Source organism: Nannospalax galili, unplaced genomic scaffold (genome assembly GCF_000622305.1).
Source record: "Nannospalax galili isolate Female #2095 unplaced genomic scaffold, S.galili_v1.0 scaffold142, whole genome shotgun sequence".
Lineage (NCBI taxonomy): Eukaryota > Metazoa > Chordata > Mammalia > Rodentia > Spalacidae > Nannospalax > Nannospalax galili.
This window is the reverse complement of record NW_008348793.1, coordinates 1,470,270-1,491,712: the sequence shown is the minus strand read 5'-3', so window position 1 is coordinate 1,491,712 and position 21,443 is coordinate 1,470,270. Positions and strand designations below refer to the sequence as shown.

Sequence of the window (21,443 nt, the reverse complement as noted above, 5' to 3'; positions counted from 1 at the left end):
ATGGGTGCTGGAACTTACATACTTTTCTTATGAACATATAAAAACTTTTAAAACAAACTCAACAACTCTAATTTCAGCAGAGCTGAACGTGCACGTGAACGCAAGATTCCACACTTCCTTTTAGAAGCACTTCAAGGACTTAGCCTTTCAGAAAACAGTCATTTCTTGATGACTTCACCTGCAAATACCTCTCCTGCCTGGCTGGTGAGAGCTCATGGAAGGCACCACTGACTGAGGATGTGGGCGCTTGTGCGTTCTCTAGTAAACCACGAAAGCCGTAAGCACCAACCGCCAGGTGTCCTCCGCTCTTAACATGCTTTATAGTTGGTGCTTCCGGGGCTGTTGTGCTTATCAGCGGACAGAAGACCTTCAGCATTCTTTATGTTAGTGACTGCAAACAGGAAGATGGTCCCACATCTTAGTCCACCCCCTTTAAAAGAATCATTTGTTTTTGACATTTCAGATGTGACTCTTGCTGCTAAAATATAGACTGTGTGCTAATACCCAGCCATCCTAGAATGAGAGAAGTTGGCACTGTCTAAAGAACACCAGCTTATATGAAAGAACTATTTGTAACAGATACATTTCCCTGTGGCTAAAATCAGTTGCTTCTTGTGAAGATTAAATGAGATTGTCAGCTCATGTTATCATCAGCAATCATTCTAGATGCGTGTTTTTTGCGTGCTCTAGAATGATTATCCAAATGCGCATTATACAACATAGTCTTGAAAATGCATCCGTAAGTAGTCTAAATGCAGAAAGCATGTCCTATCCTCTCTCAAAACAGAATGTGTTTACTATTGAAACATTAGAAATAAAATAATAAATGTTCTAAAATTAAGGTGACAATGCTAAGATTCTTGCTCCCACCAGCCCTGTGATTCAGTCTGAAGAGGAAATGCTGATTTGTATTTACATACCACCTTTTTTCTTCCTAGAATCTTCCATATTGTACACATGTCCCATAGTGCAATGCTCCTGTTGGGAGAGAGGCTTGAGACATTTTGGAGCGGGGGACGGGACCTCATAGAAGAAGAAATGTGTACAAGGTCCCTTAGCAAGTCAGTGAGTGTGATTACCCCTCAGTGAATAAACTGTGCAGTAGAGTCCTCAGGATGTTGGGTTTTTTTCTTTTGTTTCTTTTGGGTTTGTTTTGAGACAGGGTCTCACTATTGCTCCGGCTGGCCTGGCTCTGAATATGTAGATCAGGCTGGCCTGGAACTCACCATAACCCACCTATCTCTACCCCAGGATGCTGTTCTTAAGGCACACTCAGGAAATGATTACTGCTGTGTTGACAACAAAAACTGACTTCAGGAATGTTCTACCTAGATGTTAACAAAGAACAAGAGAAGAGGAAAGATACGAACAAAACAAGACAGAAACTCCAAACAAATGAAAGAAGAAAGGGAAAGAAAGAAAATGTTTTCCTAGGCTCCCCCAACCATCCAGCCAACTAAAATTCATCCAACAATATTTGCTGCCACCGAACCACAACTCAGATTGAAAGGTGGGTGAAGTGGGAGGTTAGAACCCAGAGTTCTAACCTCCTCGGTCGCACTGGCATCCATAACTGTGACTGGAGAGCTGGCACATGCAGTTCCCTGAGGGGGCGTGGAGGGGAGAGAAGCCCCAGTTCCTCAGGGAGGTGGTTTGGTTCTTCTTCCTGTGCCTGGCCTTGGAGAGAGCTCACTCTGTGGGGATTTCTTCTGGAGAGTTTATACCTTTCCTCTGTAAAATGAGACCTTGTGGTCCCAAATGAGACCTCTGTTACAGTTTCTGGTCAAAACTAGACATTATGTGTGTCGGCCTGGCATGTCTCTTGGAGCTTTTTTGGAACCCCACGCAGTCCCCAGATGATAAGAAGACACAATGATCTTAGTTGTGTCTTTAGCTATAAACTCCAAACAGTGCCTCTGCTAAGAATGCCACCTGTTCAACAGAAAACAGACCGAAAATACTTCTCATTCCTCCATGCCACAAAACACTGCATAACTGGGAAACTTTCTGGGGCATTCCCATTCAGGAGCATTTTGAACCAATGAGCTCAAGGTGTCTACCTGCCAACCACAACGCAGAGCACCCATGAGCTCCATGTCTTTTTCTAACTTACGCTGTGCTAAGACTGCAGTAATGAAAATGATATCCTTTCCTGTTTCATGTGAAGAAAGGGATTTGGGGGTGTTCTATTAGAAAAAAATGCCATTCTACAAATTGCTTATATTGGATTGAGTGGTACAAGCAACTATTGTATAAGGATTGATTGCTTTCCCCTGTTGCCTGCATTAACCTTCCTAATTGACTTCTATAAAGGTAAATATGAGACAAATTACATCCGGTGCTTCTATCCCCACCAAACACAATGGGAGGTTTCACAGGGCAAACAGCAGAAGCAGTACCACGGTTTGGAAGCTATTTCTCTTTGTGTATTTCTTAGAATATATGTTCCCCCAAAGAAATGGCTACTCCCCAAAAGGAAATTCAGAAGTCATAAGAGAATTATTAGAGAAGTGACAGATCAGAGCAGGTCATATGAGAAATCTTTTAAAATATGCACAAAGATCAGAAAGAAGAAAATAATATTTTAATAGGACAGTGGAGAACAGCAGATTGGCAGTGGGAGCAGTAAAGGAACAGGTATGAGAGGGGTAATGCGGCACTGTACGCCCAAACCAGGCAAGCTTTACAAGAAGTCTCTAGCCGCGTCTCCTGCAGAGAGGAGGAGGCTTTCCTTGGAGCTGTCATAAATGCTGTGGACTTGTCTACATTAACTCATGTTGAATATTTTCCATGGTTGGTCACACTCAGACTTAAAATAGGTATGAGAAAGGTCTTCAGGTTGACTTTCAGTAACATTATTAACCTCATAGCCAGCTGGATGACAACATGGTGTGTAACCAGTCCAAATTCACAAGGTAACCTTGCCCAAATTATCCTGGTCCATCAAATATAAGTAAGAAAGTAAAGGTGCAAGAATAGAAACGCAGCAAGCCATGGAAGGAGTACTCGTCAAAAAGCAAAGTGAGCACAGGAAGAAGCTCTGTGAGGTCACTCAGCTAAGCGCTTAATAACTGGGTTCTTGCCCTGGACTCCATGCAAGTGTGGTTTCTCGTGCTTCAGCATGGAGGCAGGAATTTCTCAGGTCCTAGGGCTTCCTGTGTGTGACTTTGAGTGCACCCCCTTTAGATGTGTCACTTCATCCTACTGTACTGTACTTTTTGTCTCAGCTGAGGAAAACAGACAGGTGCTTTCATGGGCAGCTGGAGCTGCACGCATGGAGCTCCTGAAATAACTGGGGAGGGATGATATGAATCTACGAGGATAATTACATTTGTTTCCCTACCTCATTTACTTTAGACAAGGCTTCTGAAACAAGTTGATATACGTAAAAACATCTGGCAAAGGACCCAATATAGAGTAAACGCTCAGTAACTAAGATCCTCCTTCTGACAACCTCTTACTAAGCTATGTGAATTCCAACAGGCCTGAGTGCCTTCCCTGTGATAACAAACAGGTGCTTGAGGCTGACAGGCCAGAGCTGATCCCTGTCCTCAAGAGATTTCTTATTTCCTTAACACCAGTAAAAGAAATAAAGCATGACTTAAAAGGGAAATCTCAGACGTTACTTGCTACATTTTCCCTGCCTTGAGCCTTTCTACCATGAGAGCCCAGGTGCTCCTATGTTATGTAAAGGCTGTGCTCTAATGTTTTGTTACACTGACTGCTGTCTTGTAGCTAAAGCATAAATCCCAAGTATCCTGCTTACTTAATGTAATGGCACATGTCTAATTTGGGATACCTCAGATATTTTTAAGTGTACATAGTAAATAAATATATTTTCAGTCAAACTGAGTTGGGTTCTTTGACTCAAAAATATTATGCTTCTTGGACCCAGACTGGGAGGTGACGTATCTGAAATTAAGTAAGTTGAGGATTTGCTAGGCATTCTTGGGGACTCAAGTAACACTGCAAACGATTCATTTCAAGCAAAGCGGACACTCAGCTTCAGCTATGAAATTACTCTTCCACAACAGATGGTTTCCACACCTGAACAGTGACACCACTTTTCTTAGCTGAGAACTTCGGCCGTGGTGCCACAAAGTAAGATGAGGAGGCTGATTCTTGCTTTGGAGAGGTAGGGACACTCACAGGCACCGGTGATGCGCTGACTGGTGAGGTGGCCTCTGCAAAGAAGGACGGCTGAGAGGTATAGGCTGGAACCGAGTACACAGAGGAAGCCTGTGCGTTTGTAGGAGAGCCAACATTCACTTGCCTGGGAGGAAGAGCTTGCTTCATGGTCAGGGCTGAACCGACCTTGACTGCTGACTTCTGAGGGAGGCTGTCCTTTGCATCAGGAGGTTGAAACGTAAACAAGGATGCGTTGAGCTGATATGGTTGATGCTTCATGACATCCAAAGCATTGAGGGGTTTCTTGCCCTTTTTCTTGCTCATTTTGGAGGCCTGGGCTGCTGGCTGAGACTTGATAGCAGCCAGTGGATAGGAGGGGGAATGGATAGGATTGTAGGCCACAGGAGGGGGTGCTCGGACATTGGAGGAGTACTTCCAACTGGCTGGCAGGGATGGAGTAGGAGACTGGGCCCTAGCTGCGTGGGCCTGCACGGTGTCGGAATCCACCACATACTTCTCCATTCTTGACTGCCTTTTAGCAAAGAGCTGGGCTCCTTTCCCACTCATGCCTGGAAGCTCACTGGCTGGTCCCCCTGCACCAGAATGAGCAGCGTTTACTAGTGGTTTGGGTGCTGTTGACTTAGGTGTGTAGTTCTGACTTACTACAGCTGCTTGCTGTCCTTTGAAGGGACCAGCCACATTCAGCACACTTGAGGGTCTGACAGGAGGGTAAGAAGGCTGGGCTATTTTGATGGAGGATGCAGCTGTGCCCTGTGCAGGGTTGGATGTGGAGAAGGCAGGATGTTGGGCTGGAGCCACTCCTGGAGACCAGACTGGAGAAACTGGAGTAACCGGTTGGGAGGAGGACTTGACTGCGGGTTTGGGAGCGACTGGAGGTGGGGTCTTTTGTTTGGCAGAGCTTTGCATGAAATTACAAGCCTCTGCTCCTAAACTGAGGTAGTCTTCTTCAGGTCCGGAATCCCCCCCAGCTCCAGTGCCCCGTTTGCCCTCTGCATTTTGAAGAAGTGACAGGAGTTCAGGATTGGGGTTGACTTTGGGCTCTTTGAAAGTAAACATGGGTTTCGCTGTGCCCCGTCGTTTGGCTTCCAGCAGTATCCCTGTTCTTTTCGCTGGCACTGCGATCCTCTCATCCCGGGAAGCTATTTGCTCAGATGAATCATAAAAGGCTGGCTGTGACCATGGGGCAGGTTGGGGCCATGGAGGGGGCTGTGCTGGACCACTGATCGGGCTTGAAACCCCTCTGGAGAAGGCTTCTGGTGGAGGAGTGACCGCAGAGTAAGGTGGAGGAGCAGGAAAGTCAGAGATGGGACTGGTCACACTTCGCACTGGGGAGAAAGGGGCTGCTGGCTGGCTGGCAGCTCCCGGGAAGGGCTTGGCTGTTCTGTTCACAGGGATCATCCTCTGGGCCTCTGCTGGCTCGGATCCTCCACTGAAGCCATTCTGTTGGGGCATGTAGCCAAGACCATGGTCCATCTGGACCAAGCTTTTGCTCACAGAGCTCTGCATTCTCAGTGACTCTTCCTCCTTCCTTTGGTAGGAAGTCGTGGTTCTCAGGCCGTCTGTCTGCACCACATCTGGTCCTCGGCCTGGCATTCCACCCACCCTCTCCTCTTCATTTTGAGCTGTGAATTGTTCCATTCTCTCTCTCCTCTTGGCAAACATGAGGGCTCCCTTGCCTGTGGTGTCTGGCAACATCTCCATCTTGTCCCCTTGGTTCAGCTTCTTCTCAATATCCAACAGTCCGGAATCCCAATCAAAGTTTACAATTTGTGTGTCGTCGTCAGCGTCAGACAGTAACTCTTCATCCACCTCGGACTCGCTCGCGCCAAGAAACGCAACTTCACATGTATTGTCCTGGTCGCCTTCTTCCCGGTCCTCGTCCTCGCGCTCAAGCTCTCCGGTACCGTAGCTGACTAGGGTGTACTTCCTGGCCCTCCGCCTTCGCTTCTTAAACATCAACACCCCCTTGGAGTTGGGGTTGGGGGCATCTGTTAGAAGGAGTGCGATGCTTTTGCATTTAGATTTTGCTTCTTTTACTTGCTTTTCGGACAGGCTTTCGCTCCTCCTGAGACCTGGGAACACAAATTGTATTGAACTGATGAATTCGAAGAATACTGCACAGCAGCCCAGAAATTGATGTCATCTGAGGGAAATGAATATTTTAAACAAGTCTTATAATTGGGTGCTGAAATTTGAAGGAATCACACTCATTTATCCTCCCTCCCTCCCTCCCTCCCTCCCTCCCTTCCTTACCTGCTAGGGATTGAACCTAAAGCCTTACCCATGCTAAACAGAATCTAAGATAGAACTATAGCCCCAGCCCTTCATTTCTTTTTTTAAAATCTGTACTTATACAATAATAAACAATAAATAACGCAATACAGTGTCTCATTCCATCCATGCACATAAACACATTTTTACATATCCTAATTTAGAACATGCTTCGTACTTTTTCCTCTTCTATGGATTCTTAAACTTTAATAATAAAAGTGGACTAGTAAATGAAAGTTAAGAGAATATAGTTTGAATCAAAAAGAATATAATTTAGGAACATTATGAAAAATAAGATACATTTTAAAAATAATATATGAATATAAAGCTAAGTGTTTTAATGCAATAGATTGTTTCTTCTGTTTCACTTGACATCTGTCCCACATCTTTCCATTGAGCTACCAAAAAATATAATTAATTAATTATAAATAATTGACAATATTAATATTAATTGAATTACTATCACTGAATTAATAATAGAAGGTACTGAGTTAGTAATCAGTTATATTTTGGATACTAGAACTCTGTGAATGTATATTATAGACTCTAGCTAAAAAGTTACCTAGACAAATTTGTAAATGTGACACTCTTTTGGAAATAAAGCTGCTTAAGTTACAGTAAGAACAGATGTAAATCTTGGGAAGATATAAAAATTATGACGAGATTTTTTTTAACTGATGTAAAAACAGATGTATCAACTATGCCTTTTAAAATGGGAACTTGGCAGTTTCGTAGTAACAAAAATTTATATTTTTATTTTATTGTTATCCAGAACAAATGGGTGAAAATTAAGTTATATCATCAATTAATTATAATCACTTTTAATGAGTATGATTTCCAAATATGTTTTTAATAACTTAAGATAGGTAAATGTGAATATCAGAAAAGTTGAGTATTTTATGATTGAAAATTAGTAATATGTTAAAAATCAAAGTTAGTTAATTTTTAACAATAAAATAAAACCAGAGAAAAATAATTTTACAGGTAATCTTACAGATATTTTCTGGAGATCAAATTTTGTACAGACAAAATAGTTCAAAGTGTGGTCATTATCAAACAAGACTCCTTTTTGACCATGGAATAGGGCTTATTGTTAAACTGACAGCCACAGCTGTACAGTTACTGCTCTTTACTGCCAAAGTGAAATACGTGAATGCTGTCACAATGCTCTTGCTTAATGTGCTATATATGTAAGAAGACATACAGATACTTAAAGTGTGAGGAGTGATTATCAGCACTTGCCAACAGAGCTACAAATGGCTATGCTAAAAATATGCATTGAAAGAAATCACCACACCATGCCAGAAGACTTAATGTATTACTTTGCATAGCTGTTGTATTCCATTGACACATCCAGCCTTTGTACCCTCAAAAGAAATTCCCCAAATTGTAAAACTAAAGAAAAAAACCAACAAAAACACTAAACTGCAATTCTTAACCTCATTGCCTTCCTGACCCCAGTACCTTCGATCAAACAAAATGCCACAAGAAGCCTTGTGTTCAAGTATATTTTCTGTGTTGGGGCACTGAGCCACCTACACGTGGCCCTGGAGACTGACGTGTGTCTGGAGGGTGGTGAAGAACGCTGTGTCTAGTGAGACTGACACCAGGAGGATCACATAACAGCTCAGCATCCCACATGCCCTTGTCTGTCAAACACTTCTGCAAGCATCATCAAGCCACAGAATGCTGTTTTTCAAAAGGAAGATCTGCTTTTCATGTCAGTGTGGAGCCTGAATTAAAGGCTCCCCACAGCAGAAGACTGAACTGTTTTTGTCATTTAAACTCAGAGTCCACATTACTGCCAATACTTTTATGGTATTTTAACATGAAATGTCATAATATCCTGAAACAAAAAAAGGCACATTGATCATATTTAACAGTTTCTGTATCTTTGGGGGATAAAATGAAGTTTATGAAAAACATTTAAATCTAATATGAAAGTTCAAATTTCCTGCTTCCAATTCAGAAACTGTTTATTCTCCACAATATTAATTTTGCTATTTTATGCATCAATTAAAAAAATAAAGATAATGAAAGATGTAAGAAAAGTCTTTAAATAATTCATGTAGGCAAAACAGCAAATTCCCTGAACTCCCAGCTGCCCTGGCCAGGCATCTACCCCTAGCAGGACTTACGTGCGTGTCGGGCTCTGTGCTTGTGTGGTCTGCTGTGATCCTTTTCTGAGCGTTGATCTTCTCCCTGCTCTGTGCCTTCTGATGAGATGGCAAAGGAGACCACAGAAGGAGGTGCTTCTGACTGCCCTCCTTCCCCCTGAGAAGCCGCACACCCCTTTCCTGCCTGCAGCCTGCACCCTTCCGTCTTCTGCCTATCAGAGCAGTGGAGAATCACTTCCACCCGGGGCAGCCCTGTGTCGTCTGCTTCCCTCCCCTGGCTCACTCTCAGTTCTCTGCCACTAGAGATCTGGATTGTTTGGCTGGACCTCAGAGAAGAGTCTACTTTCCCAGGAGCAGGGATGGTATCTATGTGGACAGTGCTTTCCTGTTGTAAGTCCCAATCTTGGTCAGAAGACTTGGATTTTTCAGATCCCTGGAGAGTCACTACAGAGTCATTAGAGTGTTGATGGCTCTCCTGTGAGAGGGACAGTTGTAGCTCAACCACAGGGACTGTCTGGCCCGACTCTGCCTTCTTCCTTAAGATGACCTCTTCTACCAAGTGTTCTTGGAAGTGGCTTACGTTGGGAGCTCTTTGGTAGCTGGGGTCTGTTTCTTCTTTTGTGCCTCTTGCAGAATCCCAGTCATTTTCTTGGTCCTCAGCTAGGTGAACTCTACTCTGGACTGGAGCAAGAAAGAACTCTGTGCACTGGGTCATTGCGGTTGGATGAATCTGCAGGGTGGCGCTTTCCCCCAGCCCCTCAGGTGTGAGATGCTCATGATTTACACTTTCAGTTTCAGAGACCAAAGTCTCACTTATTCCACTAGATGGTCTGCACACAGAAAAACAATTTCAAACAATTAAATCAGCATATGTTCCACCTGCCAAAAAAATTCCTGATATTTATGCTGTCTCATACATGATAAAATAAAAATATTTCCCCCTAATGTTAATTGCACCATACTGGAAAACAAAACTTGGTAACACATCCACATGGTTGTTAAAGGGCTTTCAAATAAAAATTTTCTTTAAAGTAAAAAAAAAAAAAAAATTCTTACAAAAATCTTTGAAATCTAAATCCATTTTAAATTCAGTCTTTATTTTTAAAAACCACAGGTTGTAATTACATGTATACCCTTCACTTGAAAACATCTGGGTATTCCCACTGTGTTTACTGTAGGTGGTCCAACATTCCAGTGTCTTTTTCAGTATTTTATTTACTGTTTTCACTTAATGTGTGTGAGTATATTGCCTGCATGTATGTAAGTACACTGGAGTTATGGACAGTTGTTAGCCACCATTAGGTGCTGGGAATCGAACCCAGGTCCTCTGCAAGAGCAGCCAGTGCTCTTAACTGCTGAGCCATCTCTCCGGCCCTTTATTCTTAGTCTTATAGAGCAATGTCTGAACATTATCAAGTCATATAAACACATCCAAGGCTTCAGGTCAATCTTAAATTACAGACAGTTCAAGTAATCCTTTTAGACATGGTACCTTCTTAAAAGGAATGAAATGCCAGTTGTTTTCCAAGCTCTGCTGAGCATGGTGGACCCCAGCCCAGAACTCTTGTGCAAAGAGTAATCCTTTCCATGCTGCAATGAATCATGAAGTCATGGAGTATTAATAATCTGAGAAGTCTTCACTTCTGTTTGAACTTGTCTCTTGTGATATTTTCCTTTTAGAATCTCTGTACTCAAACTGTTCCTTTATCTCTCAGTTAAGAAGCCCAGAGGTGTTCACCACGGTCCTTATGGTGGCAACCTACCCATTCACAGTCAAGTTTGCAAGTGCGGGCTTAGAGAAGCAGTGCCAGTTTGGGAGTTAAAGAACATTCTTTCTGAAACTCTGAGCTCAAAGCCTGTTTAAAGGAGAACATAGAACAGCTGGAGCCTTCCTGTTTCCTACTTCTTGTCTCTTTAAGGTGGCAGCAGCTCTCCAAATGCACCCTGACTCGTGACAGGATCATCCACGCAAGGGGAATGTCTAGTTCTCTTCTTCTCAAAGGAATTTATTCTAGAATTTATGTGGAAGTAGAATTTCAGGCCCCAGTCCAAAGTGTTTCCCTCTAACTGATTTTGACTGCCGCTGGCCAAACTGAAACAAAAATTAAACCAACTACAGCTTTTCTCTATGCGGGTGATCTGAAAAGCTTCATAGAGGTATTATATTTAACAAAGATCTTTAAAGTATGATAGATTAGGTTGTTCTTTATTTTGTTTTTTGACAGGGTTTTACTCTGTAAAACAGGCTGGCCTAGAATTCACTAAGTAGCATAGACTGCCTGGAACTCATGATGATCCTCCTGTCTCAGCCTCCTAAGTGCTGGGATTATAGGCATGAACTACAACTCCCTAGATCATTTCACATAGGAAATGATGAATGTACTAGATTAATCTGAATTTGAGGGTTCCAAAAGCTTTAATATATCCTAGCCTTGTAGACTAGAATATAAGCAAACGGGCAAGAAAAATGCTAGTACTCGTGGGAGCTAAAATGGAGTGTGTATATACGAGTAAAGATGATAAAGACGTTGAGAAAAAGATCAATGCTTTAATTACTCATTTCTCCTCAGTCTTCAATCAGTATGATGATAAAACCACTTAAGTTTCTTACCATTTTAATAAGCTTTAAGGTTACAGTGATTTGGTACTAAAAAAAAAAAAATCTAGCTATCTCTGAGTAATAACCCAGGAAAAGCCAAACTCCTGTTGTCTCATGACAGACAGTGAAATGGTTTACCCATCTCGTTTCAGGAGCATGCTCAGATGTGCTGAGTAGTTTTGCTTAGGGGGGTTTAAAAATGAAGAGTCCATTTGAATTCCATCACTATTTCTTAAAAGAATAGTGGGGCTGGACAGATGGCTCAGCAGTTAAGAGCACTGGCTGTTCTTGCAGAAGACCCAGGTTCAAATCCCAGCACCCAAACAGCGGCTAACAACCATCTGTTATTCCAGTTCCAGGAGATCTGACGCCCCCTCTGCAGGCACTGCATGAATAACACTCAAATAAATAAAAATATTTAAAAAATAAAAAATACTTAAGAGAAAAAAAACCCATGATTCTAGTTATTCAGAGCAGCAGTGAACAAGCCCATTTATCTCTGAAACTAAATAGGTGCCTAAGCTGAAGCTTTAAGCCAAGTGTTTTCTCCTGTGATAGCCATCATCAAAACAGGAATGAGTAGAGCTTGTCCCAGACAAATGTGTTCCACAGAACTGGCCTCGTTAAGTCAACGAAGACATAAAAAGGAAGAAATTAGGAAGGCTGATTTCCCATTTTGTATATGACTAAACCTTTACAGAGATGGAAGCTGGAAGTCTTCAAATGCTTAACAGATTTCTTTAGAATGATGGCAAATTCTGGAGCCTCGCTCAACAGTCAGCATTCCAGCAACTCACTTTCTCTCTCTCCCCCTTCCTTCCTTCCTCTTTTGTTTCTTCCCTCTCCCTCCCTTTCTTTCTTCTTTCCTTGCTCCCTCCTCCCCTCCCTCCCTCTTTTCTTTCCTTTTAGTTCTGGTTGCTTTCAAAAGCAAAGGGCAACATGATAAATAAGTGAGATCCTAAGTGCTTGATGAGTAAATATTTAGATGGGACACTCTAAGAATATGTGGATTTCTTTAATGTCACCAGATTTTGCCCATGGCAAGCTCAGTTTCATACACACAGCCAGGCCAGCCAACTGGCAAATCCTGGTTCAGTGAGAGGCTCTGTCTCAAAAACTAAGGTGGAGAGAATTAGAGGAAAGACGCCTGACATTGACCTCTGGCTTCCCATGGATGTGCATAAGTGCATGTACATCTACGTGCGCGTGCACGCACTCGCGCGCGCGCACACACACGCACACACACACTCTACATTTTAAGCAATTTTAGAATTTTAGAAAATTAACCAATTTATATAATCCTGACCCTTCAGAAAACCTTGGCCTTGGAAAAAGAACTCTTATGGTTAATATACTGATCTTTCTAAGGAAGTAGTCTAAAAAAACCTAAGACTTTCATCAAAGTGATTGGCAGAAAAATTTTCAAGTTAATTCTCAATTAGTCAGTAATCCCAGTTGAATAGAATTGCTCATTTTCAAACACCATAGCGCTTCTCTTTAACCGTCCTGACAAAGCACCGCAAATTCCTTCAATAAATCACACCGTATCTCTATTCACAGACCCTATAACCTTTCCCACCTAGCTTCAAGCACATGTGCCGTACCTTTTGATGAGCATTTGGAGAGAGTCTGTTATGCTCTCCATGAGCTTGATGACTTCAGGGTAGGTGAGGTCCTCACAAGGGTTGCCATTGATAGACACCACTTCATCCCCCTCACACAACCCAGAGCCGGACGCTTTGCTCTGGCTTCGAATCTGAGTGGAGTGAAAAAGGAGGCACAGTTAGAATCACACAGCTTGTGGGAAACACGCCACCCCACCTAAGAGACAGAAGTAAACAAGTCTGCAAATCGTAAAACCAGTTCTGACTTTTACCTCGTTTGTAAACCTGTAAAGTCCATCTTAAACAATTCTTGCCACTCCTCAAACACATACACACGTGCAAGTTACAATTAATTTACCATAATGGCAGCATTTAATTCAGAACAAGTCAACAGGAAACAAATGAAGCAAACCAAGGTGAAAGAACAAAGAAGAATGGACAGGGATGTCAGAGTTTGTACTGATTCAGAAAGTGAGCACGGAATATGGCGCGCTGACCGCAAGAAGGAGATGTAGGAGAGAGCTGCACAGGTAGATGATCTATCTGCATAAATCAACCTGGTCCCAGAGGAAAGCAGGTGGCTAGGATAGTAAGGAATAAGTCCGGGGGGATTGATTAAATTAAAACGAACTATTTGGGACCTGGTACTAAGCCAATTTTAGCAAAAAAAGAAAGAGAAAAGATGATTTTTAAAAATAACAAAAATAGGCCTGCATCATATTCTACCACAGAACGATGCTTCCACAACAACTGGATAAAAACCTAGAAGGGACCTCAGAGGATTCGCATAATGGGAGAGGGCCCCATTAGCTCTGCAGTGAGGAGGAGTTGGAAGCTAGTGTCCTGTATAATTACTAGTTCTCTAAAATGCTGTGCGATTATTCTCTGCCTGCCCTTCCAGGCCCACTCTCCACCTTCCCTGTGCAGTGGCCTCTGGAGACCTGTTGGCTGGACTCCATTGCCCTGTGGCTCCTGGTTAAAGGTGAAGCATGGGAATAAGAGGTCAGGGCTCATGGCCTCCCTCTGGGTCTGCTGCCCTCTGGTTTGGTGATGGCTCTGCTCTTTGATCTGGGGAGTCCCAACTCCTGTCAGTTGGTCCCTCCTCCAACGCCTTAGCCTTGGTTATGTTCCAGCAAGATGTGCTGTCTTCTTGCATTTCTAGGCCTAAGGGTACAGAGGGTCAAGATGGATTCTCTATTCCGTGCCTTTCGTGGCTCAACCATAGGTGGAGGTTTCTTTTATTAGCAATAAGAAATCTGAGTTTTAAGCAGCTTTATGGGCTTGTAGAACAAGATGAAAAATTGATTCTTGGAAAATAAATAAATCCCCAAGTTAACAGAGTTGTTCATCATCTAAGCATGTGTTGCTTGACAGGAAATGTGCAGTCCATCACTGTGCTTAAGGCTTGTCAAGTGGGGCTTTTAATGGTATCCGAGGAAGCCAGCACATCGGCATCAGAGCCATGGGCATTCCTTTAGAGCACACACTGAGGTCGACATTCCCAACCAGCCACCGTGACTGTGCCTCACTGACCTTCCACGTTTGTCTGAAAAACAGGAACAGTTACACCCTCAAGAACCCGTGTTAAGGCTGAGCATGGTGGTGCACATCCGTAATCCCAGAACTCGCAAGGCTGAGGCAGGAGGATTACTGTGTCTCAAAACAAACAACTGCAAAAAGTTAAGCCTAACACTTTCCATGAAACAGTGCTTTTCTGAAAGATTAACCTTTATTTCTAAATCAAACAAAGATGTAACAACAGAGTTTAAACACATCCCTTGCAGTCACCCCCTTCACTAATTCTGTTCATCAGTTCTATCCATATGTGTATTATGATGGGTAAATATGTTTAATGGGCATAACATATTGTGTATAAATGTCTGTGTTTATAATCTATACAACTGTACACTATTATGTATATGTATAAATTCTAGCTCAGAAAAATGTTGTTTGTGAAAATAAAATACACTGTCAATTAAGTTGAGAAATCCTTTAGTGACGACCACAGTGATTCTCTATCGTGAGCTTTTCAGTCTTCTTAGACTATCAGTTCTAGATTCATGAAATACACGTAACAGTAGAAGAGAGTCAGCTCTGAATAAATAAGACCTTTTTAAAATTTGTTTTGAGACAGGGTCACACTATGGAGCCCCAGCTATCCCGGAACTCATCATGTAGACCAGGCTGGCCTCAAGCAATCTTCCTTCCTTCCCGCCCACAACCCTCATGCTGAAGTCCCGAGTTTCTCTTCTGTGAGTGGAGTGCATCCCAGCCCACTGAACATAGATAAGTTATACAATCCACCAAGCTCTAGCCTTGGAAAGTATAAATTTGGGCTAATAAATTTACCTGTCCAAATGATTAATGAGGATATATGTCTAGGAAGTTTCATGATGTCCAGACAGCACATGGAGGTGCTAGAGAATGGATGTAAATGCAAATGATCTCAGTAGATCCAGAAAGCACATGGAGCAAAATCCAGTGAGCTTTTATGAAAGAAAAACCACACACACACACACACACACACACACACACACACACACACACACACACACACACACACACACACACACACACAGGAAAAAAACATGCCAAGTGAAAAGGAAGACCTTAGAAAATATTGGCACTTAGTCTATGAAATGTTTGAAAACATCTGCATTTGTTTTCTGGTTTAAATTTTTAAAATTTGATTTTGTCTTTCAGTGGTGCTGGGGATCAAACCCTGAGCTTCATACATCCCAGGCAAACACTCCACCACTGAGCTACACTCTGTGACCCTCCATTTTCAAGTGTCAAGCAGACATTTGGCATCATCTCATCTTAATGTTTTATCTCAATTTTCCTAAGTACACGTTTCAGAACGGAAAGACAACCTAAAACAAGCTTGTTTAGTATGCTTGCCAGCTAAACAATAATACAAAGAATTAAACATTAGTAGCTTTTTCTTTGAACAATTAGTATGGTGTTTCTTAAGCCTGTATCAGCATCCCTACAAAACCTCCACAAGGAATATAAATGTGTTTATATGTGTAGACTACCACCATCTTCATTTTATAGTTAAGAGAATGAAGGAGCAGGTAAATCAGCACTTTACCTAAAAACCACATAGCTAAGACCAGAATTTGAGCCCATGAAATCTGACTTCAGATCTGTGTTTCTAATTACTAAGCAAATTGTATACCTATTCAGCGGACTCAATTCTCCACTGTAATCTCTGGGGTGAGGATAGAAACAGAGAGGTAAGAAGAGCTTGACCACAATTGACACACATGGTGAGTGAAGTCAGGAGAAGGGCGGGCAGGCTGATGGTCTGGGAGTTGTGGGTTCATCCTGCTTTGCTCCTATTTCTCCCTTTCTAAAAAGTAACTTTAGAGTTATCTGTAAAATACTTTTTAAATTAAAAAATGGCCTACATTATGATTCTACGTGTTACAATTCAGTGTGAAGGATAGCTGCCTCTTGAGTCATGATTTGACCCAGAGTGCCTGTGTCCTCTGAGGGTGGTCTTTTCCAGACCTCGTTTCATACCAGCTGCATTAGACCATGAGGAAACTGCTGTCCATAAAATACTGTATTTCTTTTCTATCTCTCAGTTCAATCAGACCACACACTTAGAGATGCTGATACTGTAAATCAATACTATGTTTCATTGTTTGCCACTCTGATTTATGCCAGGGAAGATTAATTTTGTGCCACAAAATAAAAAAGGAGAATTAAGACTGCTTTGGGATATTTAATATTATTTGCATTTCATGGAATAAATTGAGAAGCTGTCCACCCATGCTATTTACTTTCAGGGATAAAAGTAGTCTATGATCTAACGCTCTTCCTGAAACCCTGGTCCATTCTCAGCTGTCCAGCTCAGGCATTTAGTGAAGTTTCTTTAGGCCTATGATGTAAGATTTAATCAGCATTCTCTTCTCCAGTTGGTTCTTAACTCTAAGCCCTAATTAAATGTATATTTTCTGTTTTTAAAATATGGAACACTTCACACATTTGCATGTCATCCTTGCACAGAGGCCATGCTAAGCTCTCTATCATTCCAATTTTAGTATGTGCTACCTGAGCAAGCACAAGTGTATATTTCCTATTGACAGCAAAGAGAAGGGCTCAGAATGGCCATGGGCATACAGGGAAATCACAATGATGATGGTAGATGAGGTTTTAGGAATAGGTAAATGACTCTTTTAAAAAAGGAGTTGGCTATCCAGAGCCTGAAGTCCAACCTCAGCGTTTGGTTAGGAAGCTTCCTCATAACAAGGCCAAACTCACCAGTCATTGAGAACTTTCATTTACGTGCACACAATATGTCTGGAAATTAGTTGCAAATATTGATACATTCTTCTCTGAATGAAAAAACAAAAGATATCAATAATGGAATACAAGAGAATAAAAATAAACCTAATCTTTACTGTAAGAAGCGAAAGGCATCCTGGAGAGCATAGAAATTGAAACAATAAAGATGGAGAAAACACATGGAATGAATGCACGGGAAGCAAACAAGAAATAAAATAATGGGGTAAGTCAACTGTCAGTGGGGAAGACTGGGAAGTGCTGACTGGATCGTGCCATCCCTGCCCCTGATGTCTAGTGGACTTTATGCATGTACTTATCCAGGCAGAGGCTGCAAAGGAAAACTGGTTTCTCAGATACTCCTCAGCCAGGAAGAGTCAACACAGTAGATACACCTTTAAGAACCTTAAAAATTTTTTTTAAAGACAGGGTCTCTTGTAGCCCAGGATGGCCTTGAACTCCTGATCCTCCTGTCTTATCTCTTAAGTGCTGGGATTCTAGGCCTGAACCTCCACACCAGGCTGAAACTTGTATTCGGAACAGAGTTAAGAAGAGAGGCATTTCACTGGAGGGCTTCTTTTTGCTGGTACCAAACTAGGGTATGATTTTAGTCTGGCTTCCTCGGTTCTACTGAGACTTGGAAGTCCCAAATCATGGCTGAAGGTTGGAGCCCTGGACCAGCTGAGAGCTCAGTGGCCGCTTGGCGCCTCATTTTTCTTATTATAGCAGATGTTCCCTGTCCTCTGAGTACCCAGTTTCCCAGTATGGTTGAGGTGACTCCTGAAGGCACTTCCTAAACTCTGCCCTACCAGATCTTTCAACAAATCTATGTGATATTGAACAAACAGCTTTTCCTTTTGGATGGTGTTCCTTACCCGTAGGGATAAGTCACCATAAAAGTAAAACGCATTCCTGGTAGCAACTTGGGAAATATTCTAAGAGTAATAACTGGCAGGAGCAAAGGCCTTAAGCCACTGGGCTGCATGCTTAAGAATCTGCATACCAGTGCGATTCCACAGGCAGAAGGCATGCTGCAGTGTGGGTGCTGTGTACTGTGAGGAAGCAGGCTTCATAGTGTCAGAAAACCAACTGCAAATATGGAATGGTATTCTCTGCCTCTCCTTCTTCCCAAGGAATGTAAACATCCTAGCTCTTTCAGAAAATACTGATGGAGCAGAGCTTATGCTGGACATGTCCCTGGGTATATTCGTTTTCCATTGGGTTAAATTATGAAAGACTGCACAGAGGTTTTTGAACTATAGGCAGACTATTTTCATAAAATTGACACAGAATATGAAAAAAAATACTTTTAAGTAGCTCAATAAGAAAACACATTAGAAAAAAAAAAAAAAAAAAAAGCACATGTGCCCTGGGTGGGAATGTATCCACTGATACAGTGCTTGCCTCAATGCACAAGGCTGCGGTTTCTACCCACAGTTAATGGGGAGGGGGCATCACTAAGTCAGAAAAGATCAGCCTAATAAGTAGCCTTTTCAACTGGAACTGGTAAAGAAAGACAGCAGTAGTGGAATTCATTATTTGGATGTCCCAAATTTCAATTTATATTTGTCAACTGGTCATATAGTCAATAACTAAATAATTACATTGTTAATAATAAATTAGCTGTCTTAAAAACCTATAGGTAAGTTCTCAAATGCCTTTATTTACATGTATATATGTATATGGTGTGTGGTGTGCATGTTATGTGCATGTGTGTTCATGGCTATGGATACATGTGTGTGTGCCCACATGTCTTTTGTGTGGTCAAAATGGAGAGGAAAAAAAGTTCACTGAGCCTGATGTGGCACAAGCCTTTAATCCCAGCACTCAGGAGGCAGAGGCAGGTGGATCTCTGTGAGTTCAAGGCCAGCCTGGTCTACATAGTGAGTTCCAGGTCAGCTGGGGCTACAGAGAGACCCTGTCTCAAAACAAAACAAAAAGTTCACTGAAATATCTGCATATTACACAAAGGGTTGAGGTCCCTCTCTGTCTTCTTAATTTTACACAAGTCTAGTAACCTTTATTGTTTGGATAACAGAAAAATAGAAATGGGGAGATGAACAATTACCCTTATATAACTAAGTATATATAGTTATTGGATATAGTTAATGGTAATCCCAAAACCAGGAGTGAGTAGCCATTATTTAAAAGCATATGAAATCTTAATGACAAAAAGTCTAGGAAGGGTTAAGCACACCCAGGTGTGAAAACTCTGAACCACTCCATAGACTTTAATATCTCTGCTGTGTTAAAGCAAAATATGGGCACTGAAAACAGGCATCCCTACTCACAAAAAATGTTTTTAGAGATCAGTAAGATGCAGAAAAGCCTGTGCTGTCTTTCAGAAAGAGCACATCCCACCAAGCTAAAGGAGAGAGTGGGCAATCTAAAGTAGGATTGGATGAGAAGCATTGCACATTCCCAAGGAGGGGAACGACATTAGAATTACAGTTTAATGCTTAAAAACCAAAGAGAAAGTTTACAGTGGATAATTAGGATAAAAAGATAAAGAATTAGGATAAAAAAGAATTAGAATAAAAAAGATAAAAGCAAGAACATTGTCACAAAACTGGGATAATTGCCACCAGCCACCAGGAGGATGAGAGAAGTGGCAACGTGAGTGGTACAAGGGCCGGGCATTTAATCGTACCAGGAAGACCCAGCCCTTTGGAAGCGTGCTGGATAGCTTTAGTGTCAACCTGACACACCTGGGTAGAGGGAGCCTCAATTGGTGAATGTCCTCCATTGGACTGGCCTGTGGCCATGTCTGTGGGGCATTTTCTTCATTATTGAGTGATGTGGGAGGGCCCAGCCCACTGTGGGTGGTGCCACCCCTGGGCAGGTGGGCCTGTTTTGCATAAGAAAGAAGGCTGAGCAGGGGCCGGGGAGCAAGGCAGTAAGCAGCATTCCTCTATGGCCTGTGCTCCAGCTCCTGCCTCCAGGTTCCTGCCCTGAGTTCCTACCTTTGGCTCCCTCAGAGATGAACTGTGACCCAGGAGATGTAAGCTAAAAAAAACCCTTTCCTGAACCTAGAAACTTCCAGCCACTTGTGAAAGAGATGTACACTTGCTCTGGAGTGTGTTACTGAATATGTTAAAGCTGTAATGAAATGCTTCTTCTAATCATGTAGTTATTTAAAAAAAAAAAAAAAAACCCTTTCTTCCCCAAGTTGGTATTGGTCAGAGTATTTTGTCACAGCAATGGAGAAACAAGCTAGACAGGAGCGGTGTTCACGATTCATTTCCAAAACTTTGCTAAACTAGAATTTAATTTAGGCCCTCCTAAGTATTTAGAGTATGTAACCTAAACTGGCAACTATCAAACATGTAGATCTTAGAAGTTATTTTCACTGTTAAACATGAGAAAGGACTTCAGTGATTTTTCTGGTAGGTTCTATTTACTGGGGCTTATAATGTTAGAAATAGAAAATTAGAAATTTAAATTTTATTAATTACTTAAAAATAACAGTAAACCCGTGCATTTAGCATAAATGTATTTTTATAAGAATACAGACATATTTTTTCTTTCTTTATTTTTTAATTTTTACAAAAACTTTGTTGAGAATTTCATACATGTATATAAGGTGTTTTGATCAAATCCATGCCCATTCCCTCCCCTCCAACATTCCCCCCTCTGAAGAGGTAACCCTAAAATCTTTTAAGGATTAGATACAAGCTCCCAAATACTTTTGACATTTTTGGCCTTTGGAACAGAGTATGTTGCTAACAAGCCCAAGGACATTTTGACTTTTAGCCAAGAAACTGAATACATTTCTTATCACACCATCCTCTGAAGGGGTTATCCAAATTGCCAATAGGGAATAGGGACGCAGACTGCTCTGGTGCTGAGCAGGAACGTAGGGTGAGGCAACTGGAGTACCCCTTCAGTGGGTCTATGTAAAAGACTCCCAAATTGCATAATGCTTATCTCTAAGGGGAAAAGAAAGTGGAGATGTGAAGGAGAAGTAAAGGCAAGAGTAATTAGCATTACAAGTTCTAGACAGGGAACTCAAAAAAAGTCAGAACAGCAATTTTCAAATGTGCATATGAGAGTCCATTGGACTTTCTTGACAAGGGCTTCCAAAAGCATCCTTCTATTGGGTTCTTCCTCATTTTTCTTTTGTCTTCCAAGGCTGGACTAGTTGGCTGGGAAGAGTGGCTGGATACTCAGGTGAGGGTCCGGTGACCCTGCTTGACAGCCATATTTTTTATATCAGATTATTTAGTGAGAATATTGGCGCAGTTTCCATGTCTGTAAATGTCTTCCATCTTTGAGCTTTGTAGAAAATAAATGAATCTGCTGTATGTGCTGTGTTGATTAAAGTGTGGAAGAAAATCAAGCCTCAGGCAGGTGCATAGCTGTGACCAGGGTTCAATTCCCAGCACCCACATGGCAGCTAGCAGTTTGTAA

At 41.9% G+C, this 21,443-nt stretch overlaps 1 protein-coding gene and 1 pseudogene across 1 annotated transcript in view; both read right to left on the bottom strand.

Annotated features, from left to right (window-relative positions):
- Synpo2 (synaptopodin 2) overlaps positions 1-21,443 on the bottom strand; it is a 207,579-nt gene that overhangs the window by 45,963 nt on the left and 140,173 nt on the right. Inside the window, exons 2-4 of the mRNA XM_008846041.3 lie at positions 12,741-12,892; positions 8,559-9,367; positions 4,048-6,221 (exon numbers count right to left, since the gene is read on the bottom strand). Coding sequence (XP_008844263.1) covers positions 4,048-6,221; positions 8,559-9,367; positions 12,741-12,892 — 3,135 coding nt within the window. The remainder of the gene's footprint in view (positions 1-4,047; positions 6,222-8,558; positions 9,368-12,740; positions 12,893-21,443) is intronic.
- Positions 16,713-16,812, bottom strand: LOC115072516 (annotated as a pseudogene).